Here is a 21098-nt window from a genome sequence, read left to right as displayed (position 1 = left end):
ATGCCCCATCTACCAATACATAGCATGGTGTTTTGGTGTTCAGAATAGAAGAGAGTATTTATATTGAGACAATGTTTAAAAGAGATGACTGTTACTGATCTTGGTCACTAGCCATATATTTTTTGAAGAAACTTCTGCGTCCGTTTTCTTGGGATAGACCATTTAAAATAAAAACATATTTGTTTAATGGCATATACTACTGTAAATATCTTGTAAACATCTATTTTTTTTTTTTATTTCAGGAAAATAATGATACATTATCTATTATCTGAACCTAAATATGCTCACAGATCTATGCCATTTGTTTCCTAATGGCAACAAAAACATACAGTTGATGAAACTTGCTTACCCACTTTGCTTCCTAAACCTCTGATATGTTCCTTTGCTCACCTGGATAACAGATTATGAATAAATCTTACATGGTGTGTGTATTACATACATTAGGACAGACTGATCAAGGTCTTTACATTACAAATGCAATTTGTACTATTTTGGTTTAGATAAAACAAAACTAAAGTATTAAACAAATAACAGACAACTCGTATGGTTAGTCTAAGAACTCAAACCTAATAATCATATTTTGACAACAATCTCTCGATCAAACTGCTGTTTGGTTCATGGTTTAAGTTAAGCTTGTTTACTGAACGCGATGAGCCGAAGTTATAGAAACTTGGCTGTTGCCTGTGTTGTTTGTTATGAGTTACTTTATGTAGCAGCAACAAATGTATGCTTATTTTACAAACAATAGTACAATATCAATGCCAGTAACAAAATATTGTGGATATAGGTTAAGCCACACTTGGATCTCTGGAGAAACCACAAAACAGAATTTCTTGGAACATGCAAAGGTGCATCATATAGTAAGAAATGCGGAGGGGAAGGATACAAGGTTATAAAACGGTGAACGGCTGTGTATGATGGCAATATTGGCACAAGTAGAAGTGAATGGACCGATGCTGAAAGCTGAGATTGATGTCGTGAATGGGTTTCTCAGTGATGTGTCATGGAATGCAACAGGTGAAACATGTTGTCTGATAGGCTAAAAGATCCTCTGCAGTCTATAGTGAACAGTATAATGTTGTTGATCAGTAAATAGTTGCTTGCACAGCATCAAAACTATCTATCTAGTTACTTATGGGTAAGCAATCAATGAGGGTTCATCTGGTACCTATAATATAACACCCATTAAGTTCATTTATTTTATTTTTTTGACAGGAAAAAATGCTGTGAAGGTTTTAAATTTGTGCTAGGACAGTGCATCCCCGAAGGTAGGTAGTTAATTACTTTTCTATGTTTATAAATATGAATATGGATACATACTCTTGCAGTAATAGAGCAGGTGTATGGAAACATGTGCATTGTATAGAACACTAGAATACAAAATATATTTGACCGAAGTATAAAGTCAACAGCATAGTTTACATGTGAGATAGTCCTGAGCAAACCTAAGCAAGGGTGGAGAATATAAAAATGTCCCCAAGGGGTGCACTAGGGATGTGCACTCGTAATTTCATCCCCAAACAGTGAGACTTGCAATAAAAAGATGAACAGTGTGGGATGAGGTTAACAGTAACTTTTATAGTAGTTTTTATATTGCAACATTCATGCATGCTGAAACAGTAATAAATGATTGAGAACAAGCAGTATAAAAAGTATAGTTCATTATTTTCAGTCTAATCTCTTCCAAAAACTCCTGTTTTCTCCATTTCTTTCCAGATTATGATGTGTGTGCTGGAGTCCCTTGCGAGCAGCAGTGCACTGATCATTTTGGCAGAGTGCTTTGTACCTGCTATGCTGGGTACAGATATGACCGTGATAGGCACAGGAACAGAGAAAAACCTTACTGCCTCGGTGAGAACTGAAGCAATGCATCTTTTTCCATGTTCTGACAGGACACTAATTTGCCTTAATTTTACTCACTTTCTTTATACTTCATTTTGCAATGGTGTGCTTATGCAATGAAGTTTAGCAGTAAAAACTTCTAAAAAGATCTAAGGAGTAACATAGGCTTGAACTTTGTTGGAAAAGATTTGTTCAACATTACAAAATCATTTGAATTACAAAAACCTGTGAACTCGAATCCAGATTGTTGAGGTAAAAGGTTCAGTGGCTGTTTAAAACAAACCATTTATTTTACTTTCACTGAGGTATGCAGTTATTTTCATTCATTAGGAAGCTAAGAACGCCAGGTCCTTGACCTCCCTGAATCTGCCTGAAATCAAAGTAGCAACATCAAGTCATTGTTGGTTTTTTTTTTGTTTTTTTTTTTTAGAACTGGTCAAATTAGTCTAAAACACCTCAGTAAGTAGCTGGATTACCTTATTATTTTCAGCATTATCCTGTGGTCTGCAATGCTCGGCCTTTGGATAAAGGACTTTTAGTCTTGATAGTACTTTCTCTTTGTTAAGCACACTACTTTTGTTTCTTTGTCATACAACTATTTAGTTTAACATTTTTAAAAAGCTAGAACATACCGTACCTTTAGATATAGTTAAGTGACTGATATTGCAAGTATGGTAAGCTTTTACTTTTCTTTGTTTTTTGCAGATATTGATGAATGTGCCACTAAAAATGAGACTATTTGCTCTCAGGTCTGTATAAACATTCCTGGCAGTTACAGATGTGAGTGTGAGAAGGGTTACTTCTTAGAAGATGATGGGAAAACCTGTACCAAAGGAGAAAGGGGTAAGTGATTAGGGAGGACAGAAGTTCTTTTACTTTATTGAATACCTTGTCCTTCAGCTTGGAAAAATTTCTCAATCAAAATAATTTGAACTTTTCTTGCCTGTATAAAGAAAACAAACAAACAAACAAAAGCAAATCATATCACAGCATGCGGGTTGTGAAATGTAAAGGCATTCAGATGTATTTTCTTACCCTGTGTTCAGAGCCAAGTACTTTCCACATTAGTAAATCAGAAAAATGTCTCCTGGCAATTGCACCATGGGATTTTGGATCATATTCTTTTGTACTGTATGTTTTGTACTATAGGTTGAATGAGTGCCAAACACAGCATTGTATAATCTGCATGGCATATGCCCAAGTCAGGAGTGATAGATTGATCCCTTAAATGTATTAAATGTATGGCTAATAATATTAAAATATAGAATACATGAATATAAACTGTCATGCATCACCATTCATGAAGATTGCCTCACATGTAAAGTTTTAAAATGCCTATGGTATTTTGTTTTAATTAAAAAATATGGGTTTGGGTTAAGGTTTGGGTTAGGGAACACTTCATTTCCTAATTCTCTGCACTTCCATAAGCTAGTTACAACCTGTTGCATTAAATTTAATAAAATAAGTAAAACAGACATACAATATCTGATTTCTGTCTAATTGTAATTGTCATATGAGGTGCAACTTGAAACAAGCCCAAATCCAACACATAAAAGATGGACTGTTTTTCCATTGCTACCAGCACATGCAGACATTTGTAGGGATACAGCTGCCAAGTCTCAGTTTTCTCGTGAGAGTAAAAAATTCCCAGAATCAACCTACTTCAGGGCAAGCTACTTCACCACAGACAACACTGGGAAATATGGTATTAAAGACATAAAACAGAAATTTCAATATATGAAACCAATAATAATGTAATGCAGCACATTTATCATTATATGGGTGACACTTATCAGTATTATATGGGTGACACTTGATGGATAACAGAGAAAGTAAGGAATTAGAAACTACAGAAACAATAATAAGATACAATTTTAACATTACGTCGGTGTGTCAAGATATGTTAGTATGCAGTTAGACAGGGAGCACCAAATGTATGATATATAAGGTTTGTGTTAGATAACATAAGATGCATAATTAATTCTAAAACCCAACTTTGTTAGACGCTATTTAAACCACAGTTAAAAACTCTCAAAACGCATACTTTGGTCACAGTACAGTGTGTGTCTGATGAAACGAATACATTATCTGTGTGACTCAACAACCTCTCTCTGGTTTATAATCCCCAGAGTTAAATATAGTTCTAGGCATGTTCGTCAATCACCAGATGTTCTGTATTTTGGGCCACTGACCACTTTGGGTCAATGACATCAAGGCCCCTTATTGAAAATGCAGTTATTTTGATGGCATATCCTGGTTATCTGTATTGTAGTGTTAATGTTAAGGTTCTCTGTGGTATGTAGAAATTATAAACTACTCCAGCCGTGTATTGCTTTCACCACCAATTCCCTGTCTACATGTGTGGTATTAGAACAAAAACAACAACCCATAACTAGGGGTCTACTTAAATCGTGGTAAATTTACGTATTTTTCACGGGTTGGTTGCAGAATAAAATTAGGATTTCGCTGACATTTCGCAGACCTATTTAAACATTAAATATACCTAGGTAGACAGTATTTCAGAACACTATAAAGCCTAAAAATAGTTATATTTGATTCCTTTCTAAAACAGAGTGCTGTCACTTGTTAAAGGCAAGCAAGCAGCATCCACCTGCAGTTGACTTGCCAATGCATTGAGACTGCACTGAATTGGTTGGAAGTTAATGCAAAGCTTTGCCAAGTTATACAGATGTGGAAATCGATTAGAAACAGCCCCAAAACCCAGTTACCCAAGGGCATCTGGCATACTTCAATAAAGGCAATGTATGCAGCACGTTCATTGTCATGTTATTTGTCCCATCCAATAATTTATTTTATTAATACCGAGTCAAAACAAAGAAAACGTGGCTATGCGGTTCTAAAATTCCAACTGTGAAAAAGTAAGCAGCAGGTTGAAGCGAGGTGGCTCTGCCAGATCGTTTTAGTACTGATTTAACTTGCAGACAGAAATACTTTTTGTCTGGGCTGACTTTCCAGTTTGGTTTCTGAAAGCTGTTTATTTTACGTTCTGTTCAGCAGCCTCTGTAGTAGTCATTTGTTTAATGTGTGATTCTGAAGCTAAATAGCGATCGATCATATTTTCTCCAGACACATTAAGATATGCAAAGCAATTACCTCAATCTGCATGTACAGTTTATTTGGGAAATATCTTGAAGCGATCATCAGCTGAAATATACTTTGCTTTTTTTCTCTTCCATTTCTGCTATTTTACCTGCAATGCTGAAAACATTTTAGCAACCTAAATGAAAACAATGCAGCACTAACTTTGCCCCACCCCCTACTGCACAGTAAAAGTCACAGAAAAGCACTAAAGACTCCCTGATAGGCTGATTAAAACTTCATTGTCATTGGAATAGAAACAACAACGTTAACCGCTTTGGATTTTTTTTTTTTTTTTTTTGTAAATGTATTTGTGGATGTTTTTTGTTTGTTTGTTTTTTGCTCAAGTGCAATGCACACAGGACAGCGAATGAATAAAAAAGAGCTATCTGCAGAAGGAAGATATGTAGCTTGCGTCGCTTGCGTTGTGCATTAGTTAATTTAAACCGGGTTTCTTTTTTTTTCTCTCTCTCCATACTTGTCCAGTATGCATTGGCCCCTAAAAGAGGTGAATTTCGTGGTTTCCCCTCAATTTCTCTATTTGCGCGAAATCGCAATTTAGCTAGACCCTGACTCATAACTAATGTTTAGGCCTCCTTAGCCACACTGTTTAATTGTGATTAAACTGAAGGACTTTCCACAGAGACACATATAAGGATGACTTCTGCAGGCGTCAATGTTTTCATATGGAAAGTGCTTGCTGGCACATTTGATGCAACTGGGCCAACATAAGCTGATAAAATAAGAAATAAATATGTTTAATACAGCTGTAATGGGGTGATGGTCCGAGCTTATCCCCACCCCCCAATCACATTATCTCTCAGGAACACGGGGGTCTTTATCATGCAGGAAAACAACATTTTTTAGTGTTCACATACAAGTTTATTTCAGCACTGGAAATATATTTCACACAGATTACCACTAACTAACAGGATGTACATACAATGACTGACATTTACATAACAATCTCACGACTGACCACCTAATCCCCACCTAACGAAAGACACGCATTAAATAATTCCCGCTCCTGCCTACTCCTAACAGGATTAATTATTCAATAAACATTTACATTTGGAATGATTTTATACAAAAATAAACTATTATTACATTCATAGCGTTTACACAATCATTCATATATATTTACATTAAACATGTTTCTTCTCCTTTCTAGGTATATTTAACCTGTATGAATACTTTCCTTGTTTACAAGCACATCGTTAAACTATTCTATTGTTTACTTGTGGTTATTAGCATTGTCATTATTATTCTCTAGTCCCTAACTATTACCAGTAAAAGCTGAATACCCCTTACCTTGGAATATTACCGAACGTATGACGATAACAAAACCATTGTCCCACGTGTTCTGTGCAGGATGAGCTTCGTTTTTTAGCAACATATTGTGTAATACCCTAATTACATTACCTAAATAATGCACAATCAACAGGGGTCGGAAACAGGCTTCTAATGACAATTCTGTTTTCAAATTGTGTTGATATTGCATTTTTTTAGACAGTGTTAATAGGGTATAAGTCATAGTATTCTAGATTGAGCCTATCACAGTTGGGGAATGAGTAACCAGCCTCCCAGTTGAAATGCTTCTACAGTGCAATGTTTAGCTATTTACCAATAGTTGGTAATAGAGCACAAACCCTTTGTATACATTGTAAAGTCCATGACCTTCTGGCAGAACACAGAACGGTTGTTGCATGATAATGTTACATGGCTTTTTAATGCATTCACATTCCTTTAAAGTTTACAGATATTTTAATAATATGTTACCATACTAATCTTATTATAAAATTAATATCCTTATCGCAAAAGGATTTCTAATCCAAATTGCATTTTTTGTAAAACCACAAGTAAGAACATTAGGGCAAACACGCCTGAATAACTTGGGAGAGAGGGTTTATTTACTACAATATCTCAATTCTGTTTAACATTTATATGTAAATTTACAGTATTACAAAAGTATTAGCTCAGTTTGTGAGAATCAATCTCAATTTCAAGGATGTTACAGAAACAGAGACCCTAACTGAGAGGCATAACCGTGCAACATATACGAGTCCATGGCATTTGAAAATGTTGTATTTGTTTGTATTCAACTGCTCATTTTACCACAGGCCTGTCTGGTACATGTCACTAAACAATTATTTTAGTGGTATGATGAAAGAGAAAAAGCAAGGAATACAAATGTGCTTGTAGTTAACATCTGTGTAATACATAAATACCATGAGTTACTTATGTTGGTGTTAGAGATCTGATTGTAACATATGATAATATGAACTTCTTTCTATAGCCAGTCACTTTGAAAAGTCAGACAACGTAATGAAAGCAGGGACATGCTCAGCTACATGTGAGGAGTTTCAGCAGATGAGACAGACGGTCCTACAGCTCAAGCAAAAGGTATTGAGTTTAACATCCTTCTTTGTGCAATCTGCAGTTTGAAATTTTAAATAGTTCATGATTAATCTTGTTACTAAAAGTGGAACATGCCTTGATATCACCTGGAACAGTCTAACTTTTTTGTTTGTCATGTGGAAGTATGTCATATACTTTCAAAGGGCATCATGCAATGAGAGATAGGTGATGCAGACGTGTTTGTAGGTAAGTGCTCCACAGGATTTTAGAAAATGTCACCACCCTTTGTTCTTTAGAACCCCTGAGCACTCAATGTGGACCCCTTTCATTACTCAATTGGGAGTAATGAATTACTATTTTTAAATAAACTTTTCATACACGTTTTATCCATTCTGGCCACTGGATACAGAATATGAAATCACTTAGCATACAGTAAGTAATGAAGCGTGCGTTTGTGGAAAATAAGTTTTATTGGGTCTTGTGCACATGTGGGTGAGATTACTTCTCTTAGAGAGACTGGTGTGGCAAATAAGTATTCTGAAAGAAGAGTAGAAATACATTGTGGAGCAGGCAGGGACATTTACAGCACAACAACTTTTATTTGTGGTCACAGGAGGTTATTTAATTGCTTTTGGATAGCTGATTTTAGGCACTGTGTGTTGTTACAGCTGTCCAGACTCTTCCCTGATGGATCCATCCCTCACTTAATGATTTCCTTTTCCAAACGCAGCAGTACTGAAGAAGATAAACAGTGATAATCAATTAGAAGATATTTAAAGAATGAAAGTGGCAGCCAAAAATGAATACAGAGTCACAAGATGTTTCATTAAATATATTTGATATGCTGCTTTGGGTATATAGTAAGAGTGTTTTTGATATTTAGCCCTTTGTAGTGAAGGAAATGCTTACATTGAGACTGATAAAGAGTACTGTGGATTTAACAGTTGCAACCCATTGTGACAAAGTGCCCGCCCCTGTGTATATTATCTGTTATATGTTGCATGTGGTGTGTTAAATGTTGGTGTATAGTCATAGGTACACGGGATATAAACGGGTCTGTGTTTCACGTGTGTTTAGAAAAGTATAATTGTATTTAGGCACGGGATTGTACATCACTTCACGTGCATTTAAAGTAGTTAATATGTGAGCACGAGGTTGCACATAATTAATTCACATGCTGGGAATCAAGTGAATAGTTAATTGGTAACTGAATCCCATCACAACAGTGTATATAGATGCACGTTTAACTCACTCAGGGTTGGGTGTTCGGTGAGTGGAGAACGGGAGAGAGGGGAGGAGAAATTTAATAACAATTGCTAGCGTGCTGGTGGGACCAGCACGATACTTGTGTATTTAAAACTCACCGTGTCTGTCAGTGTGTCTGTTCATGTAGTCCGTAATTTTTGTTTATCTATTTATTTTGGCGAATGTGCCGTGTCCTGCCTTTTGTCTGTTTAAAACCCTTTTATTTACAATAAACCGGCGCAAGCAAGCATCTCATCATTTCACTTCATCTGTTTTGTCTCGGTGTATTCCCTTCCTGGTTCTGACGTCACCCGCTCCGGCCGTCTTTGTGACACCCATCCAAATCTGCAATCCATTAAAAAATGTTGTGTGTTTACTATTTTAGAAAATAAAGTTTTTTACATAACCTAGTGCATCGTTAAACAACTTGCAGCTACTGTATGCATTCTTACAGTTTTGCTATAGCAAGCAGTTTCTACTGTCCACCCTATTTGCGTATGTAAATAATACTATTAACCCTTTAACGGTCCATTTATTCAGCACCTGTCACGCGCATCAGGTCCAGTTTATTTTCACACGTGTTGTTTATTTTACATGCACTGTTTAAAAGTAATTTTACTCAAAGTAAAACAGGTTTAAAAGGCACTGCATATCAACAGGACACTCAGTACTGCATCTCCAGCCCCATCACATCCCTTGTTCACTGTATTTATCACATACCTCGTCATAGTCGTGCATACTGATAAATCCTCTCCTAATTACTTGTTTTATCACCAAACTCCTCAATAATGTGATCCAAGTCATTATTTCATTACTATAACATCTCAAAAAGCTCTGCAAATGTCTGTGATATTCTTTGAGCGCTGGATGCGGAAGCAGCTATCTTGTTTGTTTATGTCTGCCCTTGTTAGGTCTGTGGTTCAGGGACTACGTGTATTGTTCAGATCTGCCCCTTTTCTTTTTTTTTCAGTTTCTCTCAACTCCTATCGGCCTCACTCAGCCATTGGAAGGTTTTCTCTGCTTTTTTCAGAGAAAAAACGACCAGAGACCTGTGCTTGACATCTTTTTGATAATGTTGGACCTGAATGGGAAAATTGTAATGTCGGACGTTGTCCAACATAGGACCGCAAAGGGTTAAAGAAGTAGTATCTGGGCATCAAAATGTACTGTAAAAATGAATGGAAGATATATTCCCAATCATTCCCTAAAATGATTACCTTGGCTTTTTTTTTTTTTTTTTCTACTGTACATTTCATGACTGACCCATAATATAAAAATCAGTTAATGTAGTAATATAAGGGCAACACTTTATTTGTGGTAATATGATAAATTACTTTAGTCCTCATAGGTTTCTGCCTTATATATATATTTTTGTGGGATTTATTTGCTTGCATGGCCAATCGCAACCATTTCTGGTACAGAAAAGCAGCCACAGCTGTACGTAGACAGACATTATTTTTTCATCCTAAAGCCGCCAGGGAAAGAAAGGGAATAACAACGTTTTCAACTCAGACAGAACATGGCTACCAGAAGTGTGTTCCTGTCCCAGCAGAATCGAATGAGACTGTTTCCCCTTCCGACAGTCCATAGCAAGAGTGTCTTAAAATGAAGAATTAAATAGGGGAATAAGAGCCATGTCTAACAAATGTATTGGCTAAAATGAAGAATTAAATGGGGGAATAAGAGCCATGTCTAACAAATGTATTGGCTTACATACTATTATTAGGGTTCACTTGGATTGTGTTATTGGCATGTGTGTAGAAGTTCCCATCTTTGTTATGTAGATGACTTAAGTTCAACAGCAATTATGAGCTTTATTTTTTCCAGATACTGTAGTTTCCTTCCTCTACATATAGCTGGTGTCTCTTAAATATGTTTTAATTGCATTTGGCAATCACATATTTGGAGGTTTGTCTAGACCACTTGTAAATCATTGGTAGATAAACTGCTATGGTGGGTTTCCTTAAGGGATTGCTTGAGCGTGGTGAAAATCACTTGGAGCAAGCAGCAATTCCAAATCCCACAGACAACTGGTCATTGAAATCATATGTGAATTTTTTTTTTCCCCTCCTGAGAAATAAAACAGTTTGAAAACATTATTATAAAGTTTGGAAGGATGATAAACTTTTACCACAATGTTTCTTTTAATTATGAAGGACTTTGAGCCTAGTGAGGCGAAAGGGACAATTTCTCATGTACAGTAAAGTGCATGGTAAGACCTCACACTGCATCACGAAGAAAGTCTTGGACCAGCCCTTGATATGGAGCATCTAATGTGCTGCACCACATCAAATGTAATGAATTTGCTAGTTAACGGTGATAGCAAGTATTGAAGGTGCTAATACAGCCCAAAGAGGTGTCTGAGAGTTGTAATTATGCCATTTAAGTGGTAAAAGCAATAGGACAGTTAGCTAACCAGAGACCCAAAAACAGCCATGCTGGTATTGCAGTGGAAGGACAAGGGGAGATGTCCATTGCTACCAGAACAGGCAGATATAAGAAAATCACTATGAGAGACAAGTACTGAACCAAATTTTCAAGTCAATCAGGTGCATTGTGTGAACAGAGGCAATATTCCTCAATCTGTTCATACCGTTTTTCAGTTTATTACAATCCAGAGCTGTTATGTTAACTATGTCATGTCTTTGTTTCCAGATTGCCTTATTGCCCAACAATGCTGATATTAGCAAACAGATAACAAGTGAAAAAATACTCACGTCAAATTCGTATTTGCCTGGTCCTCCTGGACAACCTGGACTTCCAGGGCCACCAGGTAAGATATTGAATGCAGAGGAGGTTCATGGCTGTATAAACATGCAGTCATTCCCGTTTGTTGTGTTTACTGGCAGCCCTCTACCTCCTGCCTGCACATTAAAGCTGGCAAGACCTCACTGGCAGCCGTCTCCTGTGGTAGCACTGGATGTTCCACCAGTACAAGGCCATGAGTCAGTAATACCGGTACTGAGGCAACTAATAAGCAACTGGTAGAACAGCTAATAGCGTGTTTCATTCAGTTAACTTGTGAAGGTTTCCCTTTTAAACTCGCACAGCATAGGTAATAGCTTGAGTTTCTTAGCTCAATGTTTGTAAATGAAGCCTTAGTCTTAATTGATACATCTCCTGGTTAAATAAATAAATAAATACTTTTTTAGCTTACTCTGCTGGCTAAATATTATATTGTACAGTACTGTAAATCTCCATGGGGCTGCTATACAGTAAGGTCAAATTGCACTGTATACACTGTATTGAATTGTATCACGGTCTGCAATGTTTACCTTGTTTTTGTTTGATCTAACACAGGTGCCCCTGGACCTAAAGGGTCTATTGGACACCAGGGGCCACCTGGTCCCCCTGGCCCGAATGGACCCAGAGGAATGATGGGACCTATGGGGCCATCACCTGATCTGTCCCACATCAAGCAGGGAAGACGAGGCCCAGTGGTCAGTGACATACTGTACATTTTTCTCTCCCAGATTTATTTTGCATGCTTGATGAAACATCCCCAAAAAAATTAATGACAGTATACAGTTGTATTTTTCTGTTATGCTTGGTATGAATCGCTTTCCTACAAAAATTATATTTTTACTTATGAAAAAACAACTTTGTGTAATTCTTATTTCAGGTGTAACTCTACCAGTCTGAAGTAGGCATTTTAAGATAGAGGCTTTTGTTTTTAGTTGAAATGATTGTTTATGTTTTATGGTAAAAGTTATTTGTAGATCAACACAAGATAGCATTTTGAATGTGTTTTAGGGTGCACCTGGAGCTCCTGGAAAAGATGGTGCCAAGGTATGAGATTATTATTATTATTATTATTATTATTATTATTATTATTATTATTATTATTATTATTATTATTAAGCTTGTCTCTTGGAGGAGAGATGGGGAATATCCATTATAACATTCTAATGTACCCAACATGGAAATGAATATCCATAATTATTGGATAAAATGTTTTGCTATAGACCATTCATGACATTTTAGTTTTAAATTGGTATAAGTTATGTGGTGGAATGATGTGTTTAACAATGACAATCTATACAATTGCTCTATTCATTTACATTTTTGTGCAACACATTTTTAGCAAAAAGGTTGACCACCAAAAATCATCATTTATATCCAACTATAAAATGATATTTAAAAAAGTATAGGAATCAAGAAGTACAGTGTGATCATTTGAAAATGACTGCTGATATAGTAGCAGCATATATAGAAGATTGCATTTTAAAAGGTAATGTTTACAAAGCTTGTGGTTGGCATTAGCCTTCTGTTCAGAAGCAAAGTAAAACCAGGTAGCTGGGGTTTTATTGCTTTTGAAGACAGGAACAATAATTTTTTTTTTTGCCTTTCCTCCAACCAAAAAGAATTAAATTAAACAGCTGTCCGATTTTATATAATTTTTGATTTACCTTTATATTACTTATATTTACACTTGTTTGCTCTTCTTGCATCTTTAATTTGTACTGAAACCTTCAGTTGAAGTTAGAGTTACCAATATATGTATGTTGAAGTTGGTAAGCATACTGGATGATGAAGAGCAGGTGACTTTACTTGGTAATAGCTTTCAAGTAATATAGTTGCTGTGCGTACCGTGTTTCAAACCTCTGCAATTACAGAAATATGTTACTGCTTATAAATTGAATCATAATAATGTTATATTATCCTGGCCACTTTAAATTAAGTGTTTCCATCTGCTGTTTATTGCTCAATTTTGATGTTATTCTGCTGTGATATAAAAACCTAGAATAATGTTGATCCAAAACTTATTTCACAGGGAGAGAGAGGGGCTCCTGGATCGACAGGACCTCCAGTAAGTAAACTCTTAAATGGTCCTAAACCACCATATTACATGGCACTTAAAAGAAACAAAAGGTATAATTTCTGTGACTCTTATTTAGCAGAACAAATTATGAACCTTTCATTGTTTATCCTTAACTTTGAGACTGGCAGTTAATATTTGAAAATGGGCAAGGGTCATCTGAAAAGCAAAGTAAAATGGTGCAAAGTTTTACATTAAAGAGAAGATATACGTAAGGACTCGTGCCAGGTACAGACGATTTTCTGAGCACAAGGAAAATCAAAAACATAATCTTGATCAGTTCAAGTAATCTCAGGTTTAGCTTCCACATAAAAGCCTCAATGTTTTAATGAGGTTTTATGCATGACCAGTTTGAAGACTATGACTATTTTTACAACAACTTCAAAGCATGGTATGCCTGGAGGGGTTATGCCTGGGCCTTTTTTGCTCAATTAAAGATCATACATCATATCATATTCTGTTGTATACATTTCATGGTACTACAAAGCTGGCTCTGTCAAAGCTTTTTCCAAGAATAATAGTACAACTATAATCAAAATATCCCTATTTTCTGTTGTAAACATATTCTTTGACCCATTGACATTTGACAAACATGCAAGTACAGTTAGTTTCACACATATAGTACTGGGGTAGTTGTGACAATCTTACAGTACTTTTAATATGACACCTGGACACATTTATTTTGGTCTTGGAGATTTATGCTTCATATTTAGAAATGTACACTATAGAAACTTGTCAAATGCAGTCTGAAAACAGTAAATATGCAACATGAGTTACTGACTGGCAGGGCAAAAGCCCTGCTGATTTAAGTAGTGTGTGGGGGAATATAAAGTTGGCAGAGATGGGGTTAAATCCGTTCCTGCCTGCCAACAATCACATGTGTGGCCATTCCTCAATTAGGTAATTGAGTGCTAATTGGAAAATGGCCATATGCATAAAAAGGGGAGAAATCCTTTGTTTGGTTGTGTTAGTAGTGGGGTAGTCTCAGAGTAGGACTGCATGTAAAAAATAAATAAATAAGTAAAGGGAAGAACTGGGTTGTGAAGCATGCGCAAGGCTGGGCGTCTCCGAGATGTGTGCCGGTATGAAGAGGAGGTCTTCACAGGAGACGAGGTGGAGTCGCCTGAGAAATAGTTCCGTCTGTAGGTCCAAACCCAGCCGACAACACAAGACAGGCTCCTCTGCTTTCCACGCTGTGTGGTATATTGGGTTGGTCGTCCTCTTCGCCTGCCTCGAGGACCATGGTTGTAGCCTTGTCTGAGGGGAGTTCGGGCACTTCCAACATCAGGAGGAGCTACTCACCTGAGTGTCCAAGAAGGAGGAACAACCTGCCAGAAAGAAGAAGAGGAGGAGGGACGGCCGCCCCCGAAAGCAAGCAAGGAGGTGCCAGCGCTGTCTCCTGTGCCAGAGGGAGAAGCCCTGTGTTCTCCAAAGCAGGAAGGGGGAGGAACAGTTTTCATCTCCAGTGCCAAAAGGAGAGGAGCTGTTGTTGTCTCCAGAGCCAGAGGGGAGAGGTCACTGCCATCTCCAGAGCCAATGGGGGAGGAGCTGCCGCTGGATGTAGACTCGGAAGGCCAACCGCCGAGCCAATCTCAGCAGCTGCTACACCTGTTGACTACACAGTGAAAGCCAGCCACCCCTGTTGATGTGCCCTGTGCCGCTTCCAGCGTTGGGGCCAACCTCTTTAGAAAAGTGCCAAGTGGGGAAAAGTCACTCAGGCTTGGGGATAGAAGGGGGGTTAAACGGGTACTCCCTCACAGAAGCCCAGGTGTTTTAAAAGGTCTCCTGGTCACTTCTCCACCAGGCACAGTCAGTCATCTGGTCTCCTGCTCTGCTCTCCTTAGACGTTGCTGCACAGTAGACGGGGTGGGGTAAAATTAGACCATTCCCCAGTTAGGTAATTGGGTGCTAATCGGGGAATGGCCACATATATAAAAAAGGGAGAAATCCTTTGCAGTAGTGTTAGTATTTTTGTTTGTTTTGTTTGAACCTTTTATTGTGAACCTTATGCCTCGATTCTTTGTTCTTTTTGTTTAACGTGTGCACCAACGCTTTCACTGCAGCCTTCTGTCTCAGAGTCACTAATTCCTTCCTGTAACAGCCTGGGATGTGATTCTATCCTGCCACACTGACTTAGTCAGATAACTGAAGTGCCTCACTATACTTTAACATTTAATTTGTTTAAGATGATTTGTGATCAAGAATATTCTGTAATAATTATAGCGGATTACAAGAGATGTGTCTAAAATAGTTAGGAGCTCGCTTTTAGTCCCTCTACTTCAGTGATTCTCAAACGGGGGTCCATAGAGACTGCCCAGGGGGTCAGTGAAATATTAGGGGGGATAAAAAATTCTCACAGCACGTCTGCTTGCCTACTGAGTAAAATAGGCAAAGCTACTCTTTCTGTTTACACAACATGGCATTCCTGACAGTAAGTGTGTAGAGGGGCTGGTTGAATGTCCGCTGGTGACATCACTCCCTGGTAACAGCCATAGCATCTCAGACTCCCTTACTAAGGGAGACGGCTCTTTTAGCAAATCAGGTTTGAGCGCTGTTATTTTCCTGGCAGATGGAGTGGTGCAGTGTGTCTTCGAATCCCAGTCACCTGCTTAGCAGCAGCAAATCAGTTGGGGCGGCCGTGATTATTATTCCATTTGAAAAGGGGTCCCTTAACAAAAAAAGTTTGGGAACTTCTGCTCTATTTCATCAGCAAACGTATGCTGGTTCCCTTAAGATGATTTCTGAATAGTTCTTTTTTTTAAAAAAAATATGTAGATTCTGTTAAATATACAGAATTTGAAATGAACGCCTGCAAAGCAATAAATGTCATCAGAGGAAATATTGTTCTTTAGTTTTAATGAATCTTCTATGAGTGTTGTGTGGGGTGCCATGCTGCTAAAGGGTCAAGTGACACTTTTAATACGATTAGGAAATGTCCAGTCAGCTTTGTGAAAAATATTTATTGCATATAGTCATTCTTTTTACACCAAAAGAATGAGTATAGTGTTTCATTGGTTTAATAAATGCAAGAAAGAAAAGTGGTTACTCTGTACAAATATCTTCAAATTATAATGAGATTAAGAACACTGTTATGTCTTTTATAATGAAATTAAGAACACTGTTGTGTCTTTTATAATGAGGTTAAGAACACTGTTATGTCTTTTATAATGAGATTAAGAACACTGTTATGTCTTTTATAATGAGATTAAGAACACTGTTATGTCTTTTATAATGAGATTAAGAACACTTATGTCTTTCATAATGAGATTAAGAACACTGTTATGTCTTTTATAATGAGATTAAGAACACTGTTATGTCTTTCATAATGAGATTAAGAACACTGTTATGTCTTTTATAATGAGATTAAGAACACTGTTTTGTCTTTAATAATGAGATGAAGAACACTGTTATGTCTTTTATAATGAAATTAAGAACACTGTTTTCTATATCCTTGCAGGGCCCACCAGGTTCCTTTGACTTCTTGCTGTTGATGATGGCAGACATTAGAAATGACATTGCAGAGCTCCAGGAGAGAGTGTTTGGACACAGAACCCATTCTTCAGGGGAGGAGTTCCCCCTTCCCCCTCAAGGCATGAGGGACCCTCAGGATACAATAGACTTGGGATCGGGAGAGGACTACAGACACAGGGCTACACCAAAGAATATCAAAAGAAGGAAATCAACCCCACACTGATCCTTATTGAAGTTAAAAAAAAAAAAAAAAAAAAAAAAACATTAAATATTTCCTAAGCTGTATATAAGCAGTTTTCTACTGTTGTACAAATTGAAAGTGACTTTGCCACAGTGAAGTTCTATATTACTTTTGACAAATCTTTATTTTTTTAAACCTATTGTTTCAGTCTGGTGTCAGATGATTTGGTGCTTAAATTGCATACGTGATTAAACACACATGTATTTGCAGTTATGCATAAGCAAAATTACAAAGCATGTTTGACACACTTCCTTTCGAGAGCTTAAAAAAAAATAGATCTTCCCAGATGAAACTTGCAACATAAGAGGCATGAGGAAAAACTACTGGCAATTGAAAATGCTTATAGTAATGAATGTCATACTATGCACATTCTTTTTATAGCTCTTAGTTTATTTTTAGATATATCTATTAATCCAAGTGTTTACTTAAATCGTGTTGCAAATGAGGGGGGTGCTTAATCATAAATGTAACTCTTCATTGGATGGAAAACACTGTCAATCCCAATGTGTACAAACTTTCAATCTCATACAATACTGAGGGTTGATGTACTAAAGTGCTGTGGCTGTTGCAGTAGTCGCAAACCAGTTGCAAACAAGTCGGAAGTCTAGGGTGAAATGTACTAAACAAGAGCAATGCTGATAGCGACTTTCTAGGAAATGCTTTGCGGCAGCAGTTTTTCTTTGCTGTTCCACCTAAGATGAATATGTAGTTACAGGCATTCCTGCATAAATTCACAAAAAAGGGGGCAGAGGTCATGCAAATGAGCTCTGACACTACCCAGTTTATCCTGAAGACCTGAATTAGTGTTCAATTTATAATTGTCCATTTTCTTTCTTTTTTTTCTGTGGAAGCTATTTAATTCTGGCTGCTACTGGATGTCCTTTGAAAATGTAATAGTTAAATCAGAAGATGAGTATAATAGCGTAATCTATATAACAAATATAAGTAAAATTGTTTTACACTGTATGTCATATTTCTATCTGCCACTAAGACTGTAAGCGATTTGAAATCAGCCCTGTCCATTTTCACAGGCAGCCAACCAAGATTAAAGCAGACTGAATCGGGACTCCATCAGTCGTCATTGAGATTGCAGGTTGTCAGAACTCTGTCTCTCAAATTCGATAAAGGAAATTAGGTGCTCGATGTGATTGCTAGATACAGGTGCTAAACTGCAGAAAGAAAGAATACATTGGGGCTATGAATTAATGTTACTGTCAGGAAAGTTAAAAATGGGAACTATACCAAAATGTGACACAATAGACTCAATAAATATATGGTTTGGAGATTGGTTTGGCGAGGAAACTGTCGGCAGCCCCAGTTTGATATTGTAACAAGATGAAATAGAGTTTTACAGACTGGTTTCATACAGAAGGAAACTAATTGTACCAGGATGTTAAATATTATACCCAACATATATCACTATATCTGAAGGTAATTTAATATTTTATGCACATGATACGTTGGCATCTAATCATTGTAAATATAATACAGATTTATTCAGTAAACATGTTTTTGATCCCTCTTTGTTGCAACATCAATGTGTTACTATAAATACATTTCCTTTTCAGTACCTTTTTACCAAGTGCTTCCTCATAAGAGACCTTGTATAATATGGAATTAGTTATATGGAGTTACATGTATATTCATGGTTCCTCTTTGCCCCATTATGTCCACTACCACTTCACTATACACAGCAGAACATGCATAACACAGTTCTTTATTTATCGTTCCTGACTACCAAGTTATTAATGTACAGTATTTACAAATATCAGGTAGGTCAAATGGAATAATTATCTACTTTAAAACATGGTTTGAACATAGACCTGGATTAAGGGGCCAACACTATGACGCTAACACAGGAATTGGCAATGTTGGTCCTTCCAGATTAGGTAGGGTAGGTGTTCCAACCAGTTCTCAGTTGTTTGATTTGAACTAATTAAACCTCTTATTATTATCACTATACCTGGTAAGCCTAGTTTAGAATAGCAGAGGACTGGAATTTCATGGCACATGTGAAAACTAAATTGTAATATCTGTTCTAGATTAAGATAAATAATATTAGATCACTGTGATTTTAACAAAAGTATTACATTTTTCTAGAGCCAGCATTTTTTTTCTGCTTGTGTTCCATATTGTCAGGATCTGATCTGATTTAATTTTTTTTTTTTTTTTTTTTTTTTTTAAATAATAAAAATTATTATTATTTTTAAAAAGTGTGGTATTTCCTTGGGCTGATTGGGTACACAAGCATTATGTTGGAAATCAATGACAGATTCATACTATTTCTCAGCATTAAAAAGGCTGTGTATAGGAAAACAACTCACTGAAATCCAGGAAGTATCTGTTAGTAATACTGTTCAATGAAAACATTCTGAAAATGATCTAAAACAGTGGTTCCCAACCTTTTTGGTTGTGCAGACCCCTTCCGAACCTCCAAAAATTTCACACACAACCATGTACTACTATCATTCACTATACAAGGAAATTCTATTAATTTTGCTTTCCACTATAGTATTGATAGCGATGCCATAAGTGTTTCAGTGATGTTGGGGTCCCTCTGTTTCATTTCTAAATGGCTCAGAAGATTAGCTGGCTTCAAACTTTCATACGGCAACACCTCATAACACAGAACAAACAACGGTCGCAGCTCCTCTTCGCTACTGGTCCAAGTAAATCCCATTTCCAAGTATGTATCACTGTACTTCCGCATTTTGTGTTTAGTCTGTCCCTGTTGCAGGGTTTCACTTTATAGTCCACTAGCAGGCTTGTGATGTTTTTGACAGATGAGGCACAAATCACAAAATAGTTATTATCAACCCCCCACCTAACGGCTAATGTACTAAAAGAAAATGTACTTTGTTCAGTTGATTTCATATATGCCTCCACTGAGAATATTTAAATGTATTCAAATAATAGACTGTAGTCGCTATGTAAAATATACCCCATCAATTAAAAAAAGCAACATTGGCACTGTAAACAACATACAACCTACAGAATTGTGGACAAGTTTTTTATAATTAAGTGGCAAATCAAACCTCCAGATCCAAGCAGCTTTGTGTGGCTCCCAGGTTTGTTTCTCAATCAGCACTGCAGCAGCATTATATTGTTCCAGCTTTCTGGCATTGCACTTTCGCTACTGGTGAAAGCGAGTTGTGACTTTTAAATAATGTTACTAGCACTTCTGTAGACTTTAATATATACATGCTTAACTGTGCTTAAATGTGTTTACATTTCTCAATTAAATACAAAAAAAAGATATAAAGGTTGAATATGTGGGGTTTGAGAAGATGAGGGAAAGCACGGTCCAAGATAACCTGAGCTTTAAAAAAAAATCAAGAATAAGGAAACTTGCAAATCATGCCAGCAAGAGATTTTCTTTTACAGTGCAAATATACATTTGTTGAGCGCTGCCAACTTCTTGAGACAGGCAATGTTGACCGTGACACGGTTCGGTTTGTATTAACAAATTGTGGCAGGGCAGACAAGTACCCCAGCTCCTCGGGCGCAGGTAGTCCAGAACACCACCAGTCATTTTACATTATTATTTTTTTCTCTTCTTGGATTTTAAACATCTCGTTGGTCTCATGCTGCAATGCAGCCATTTGTTGTAGGGGGCAGTACCCTGCATCAATGCTTTTAAGTAGTCTGCACATAGACTTTTCAAGGAGTCACCCACATTTTTCAAAAAATGGGGTTAGTTTGCCACTTGCAGGACTCATAACCCCATCTTCTAGTGCAGGAAATAATTCGCTCACAAGTTGAGTATATTTAAACAGATGTTTTGAAGAGGGAAGCCTATGTCAATTTTAACATCAATGAAAAGACATGGATGGCTAAGGTAAGTAAGCTGGGCTGGGTTGGGTGGGGGGTGGAAGGGAGTGGTGCTAGGATGCCAGCATCACTGTCGAGCCTTCTTGGTGTTGTGGGCTAGTGAACAAGACGAGACCAGAGACAGGAGGTAACCACCTGATGACCCCTCCGAAGTGCTCCACCAAGCCCATTCTAGATGGTTCCCAAAGAGGC

At 37.1% G+C, this 21098-nt stretch overlaps 1 protein-coding gene across 1 annotated transcript in view; it reads left to right on the top strand.

The window, feature by feature from the left end:
* LOC121318153 (collagen and calcium-binding EGF domain-containing protein 1-like) overlaps nucleotides 1–19226 on the top strand; it is a 97623-nt gene extending 78397 nt beyond the window's left edge. Inside the window, exons 3-11 of the mRNA XM_041254528.1 lie at nucleotides 1216–1268; nucleotides 1717–1851; nucleotides 2548–2685; nucleotides 7238–7344; nucleotides 11200–11317; nucleotides 11845–11984; nucleotides 12298–12333; nucleotides 13319–13354; nucleotides 16821–19226. Coding sequence (XP_041110462.1) covers nucleotides 1216–1268; nucleotides 1717–1851; nucleotides 2548–2685; nucleotides 7238–7344; nucleotides 11200–11317; nucleotides 11845–11984; nucleotides 12298–12333; nucleotides 13319–13354; nucleotides 16821–17057 — 1000 coding nt within the window. The 3' untranslated portion in view covers nucleotides 17058–19226. The remainder of the gene's footprint in view (nucleotides 1–1215; nucleotides 1269–1716; nucleotides 1852–2547; nucleotides 2686–7237; nucleotides 7345–11199; nucleotides 11318–11844; nucleotides 11985–12297; nucleotides 12334–13318; nucleotides 13355–16820) is intronic.
* Nucleotides 19227–21098: the final 1872 nt, after the last annotated feature.

Source organism: Polyodon spathula, chromosome 1 (genome assembly GCF_017654505.1).
Source record: "Polyodon spathula isolate WHYD16114869_AA chromosome 1, ASM1765450v1, whole genome shotgun sequence".
NCBI lineage: Eukaryota > Metazoa > Chordata > Actinopteri > Acipenseriformes > Polyodontidae > Polyodon > Polyodon spathula.
This window is presented reverse-complemented; position numbering and strand designations above follow the sequence as displayed.